This window comes from Gossypium hirsutum, chromosome A12 (assembly GCF_007990345.1).
Source record: "Gossypium hirsutum isolate 1008001.06 chromosome A12, Gossypium_hirsutum_v2.1, whole genome shotgun sequence".
NCBI classification, from domain to species: Eukaryota; Viridiplantae; Streptophyta; class Magnoliopsida; order Malvales; family Malvaceae; genus Gossypium; species Gossypium hirsutum.
Genome location: NC_053435.1, coordinates 93,532,254 through 93,534,698, shown reverse-complemented (window position 1 = coordinate 93,534,698; position 2,445 = coordinate 93,532,254). Strand labels below are relative to the sequence as shown.

Sequence of the window (2,445 nt, the reverse complement as noted above, 5' to 3'; positions counted from 1 at the left end):
ACTGGTTTTGCACACTCTCACTTGGACAACCACTTTTGTTAGGCTTGGACAATATACCTCGAATCTCGTTGGTCTCAGGAAGTCATCTGCTACACATTTTTTAGAGAGAAATGCTTCAGCTATATTGGATTAAGATATGGATCATGTCAGTGAGCTTTGATCCTTTTTTTTTTTTAACTTAGGAAGATAATATAATTCCAGTTTCAACCTTGTTATGAATATCCAATAAGGTTTTGGAATTGAAAGATACTCTTTCTACATCCAACTACCTGGAAAACAAAAGAAATTAATTTGGTTGAGATTCATATTGGTGCTACCTTATGAACATCTTCTCTTGCTTTTATTTAAAAAGGCTCTATAGCAACAATGAATACATTTCTCTGTCAAAACAAGCCACTCGATCTTAGACATGAATACAAAGTAAAAAACAGAGATTAAAAATTTGAAAGACGGGGGCTATAAGATTTTCATTTTTCTGGTGATTTGAAAATCCATCGCCATCCCTTGAAACTTTTTCTGCTTTGTTTGATCTCTCTTTCATCCACTGTTATCTGACATGAACTTGCATTTTCAATGGAGCAACCATTTCTCATGCTGCCAAAAGCTGACAAAGCACCCTTAGTCTCTGCTTGAAAACCAAATTTTAAGTCAATGAAGCCTGAATCATCATCCCCACCATTAAAATACCTTTGCACCCGCCTGTTTGCACCACCATCAACTTCCATGAAACCCCCACAACCAGCTTTTCTCGTAGCTTTAATATCTGCTGCACTATCAGAACCGCTTTTCCTCGGTTCTCCTAATTCACTAAGGCCACTTTTCCTTTCACCATCGAAACCCAAACCGCCATTGAAACCAGAACTCCGAGCAGCTGAAATGGAGTTCCTAGCACCTGAAAATTTCGTCAAATCGCCTCTATCTTCCGATCCAAAAAACCCACCACCCCTGAAACTACAAAGAGACCTTGACCTTGATACGCCTGTACAATCAACGACCAACAAATCGCTTTTCTCATCGACTCCACCTTCACTCTTACCACAATCATTACAATCTTTGTCTCTTTTTTTCCCGAACAATCTTCCAAACCCCCAAAACCCTTTCTTTTTCTTGATCTCAGCGCAGCCACTATTGCTTCTCTTGATTAAGAAGATCTCTTCTGATTTGTTTCCAGCACTAGTACTCCTTCTAGGCTTGGCATTCGGAACTTGCTCCTTGTTTTCATTCTCAATCAAGAACGAGACACGCCCAATGCCGGCTGCTTCACCGCCGCGACCAGCGCATGAACAAGACGAGAAACGCTGAACACCACAATCTGAGCAAACCAAATTGATCAAACGATCTCTGAGACAATAAGCACATACACCAGCTGAAGATAGTTGCGGATGTTCCTTACATGGAACATTCGATGAAGTTCTATTATAATCATGGAAAATATCAATGTTGTTGTACACTTCCACTGCTTTCCCTCTTTCATGGCTTATCTTCATCATCAAATTCTCAAAACTTGGAAGGACTGGCTTATAGGAAGAAGTGCTTATCAGACAAATTGAACAGAAAACTCATAAATCTAAAGAAGTATAAAGATCCAAATGCTTTGCTTTGATGGGCATATACAACTCATCAAGGAAGCCAAGCAAGCAATGCTTTTTTTGATAAGGGTAGGATTGTCTAAAGAAATAGAAATTAATGTCCATAGAAGACTTAATACAAATGGTTAATTATTTCATTTGCGGTCCCCTGGACAACTTAACAAATATTATTACAATAAATAGAGATATCTGATAGCTTTGATTTTACCCTGTGGGATACATGGGGTAGAGCTTCATTTAGGTCTTTAGAGTCCCACCTTGAAAGAAAAGTCATTTGAATCATTCATTATATCGTTCAAATCCATCAATCTATTACGTGTTTTTGTCAACTTTCTTTTCCCCTGGATTTTTCTCCATCGTCTTTCTTTTGTATTGACTTTTTTTCCATGTTAAATGCTAACTGACACCCACTCTCTACTCAATGTTTCTTCATTTTTCTTCTATTATTGGATTGATAGAAAGTTAACTTGCTCCACCTTCTTTTGCAACTCTGCCACGATTCATGAAACCCACCTTATCTTATTTGCTATCTCTTTTTTTTTTTTTCATTTTCTCGTATTTATGTTTAATGTTTGTGTCGGAGGTATATTTTGGTATACCAGCTTTCAACACATTTATTGATTTTGTCAACATATAGTCTTTTGTTGTTGTAAAAATTATATCATTCTCTTAAAATTGAATTTTCTTTTTAAACCCGAAATACATTTATCAAACATTTTGTAAAGCCCAAAATCTGCCCGGGCCCATACCAGCAAACCCCCCCACTTGCCCACTTGCGCCGTTGCCCCATGTGCGCAACTATTCAACCTCGCACGCCTCTGCTCCGCGCCAGCCTCCACGCATGCCCATCACTGTC

The 2,445-nt window shown here is 38.4% G+C and overlaps 1 protein-coding gene across 1 annotated transcript; it reads right to left on the bottom strand.

Moving 5' to 3' along the window:
- Nucleotides 1-318: 318 nt before the first annotated feature.
- On the bottom strand, nucleotides 319-1,843 carry LOC107937851 (uncharacterized). Its single transcript, XM_016870841.2, has one exon. The coding sequence runs from the start codon at nucleotides 1,488-1,490 to the stop codon at nucleotides 468-470; it is 1,023 nt and encodes a 340-aa protein (XP_016726330.2). The 5' UTR covers nucleotides 1,491-1,843; the 3' UTR covers nucleotides 319-467.
- Between the last annotated feature and the right edge of the window lie 602 nt (nucleotides 1,844-2,445).

What these genes read in the sequence shown, in the direction of transcription:
- LOC107937851 (XM_016870841.2), bottom strand. Translation starts at nt 1,490, where the DNA reads ATGATGAAGATAAGCCATGAAAGAGGGAAAGCAGTGGAAGTGTACAAC.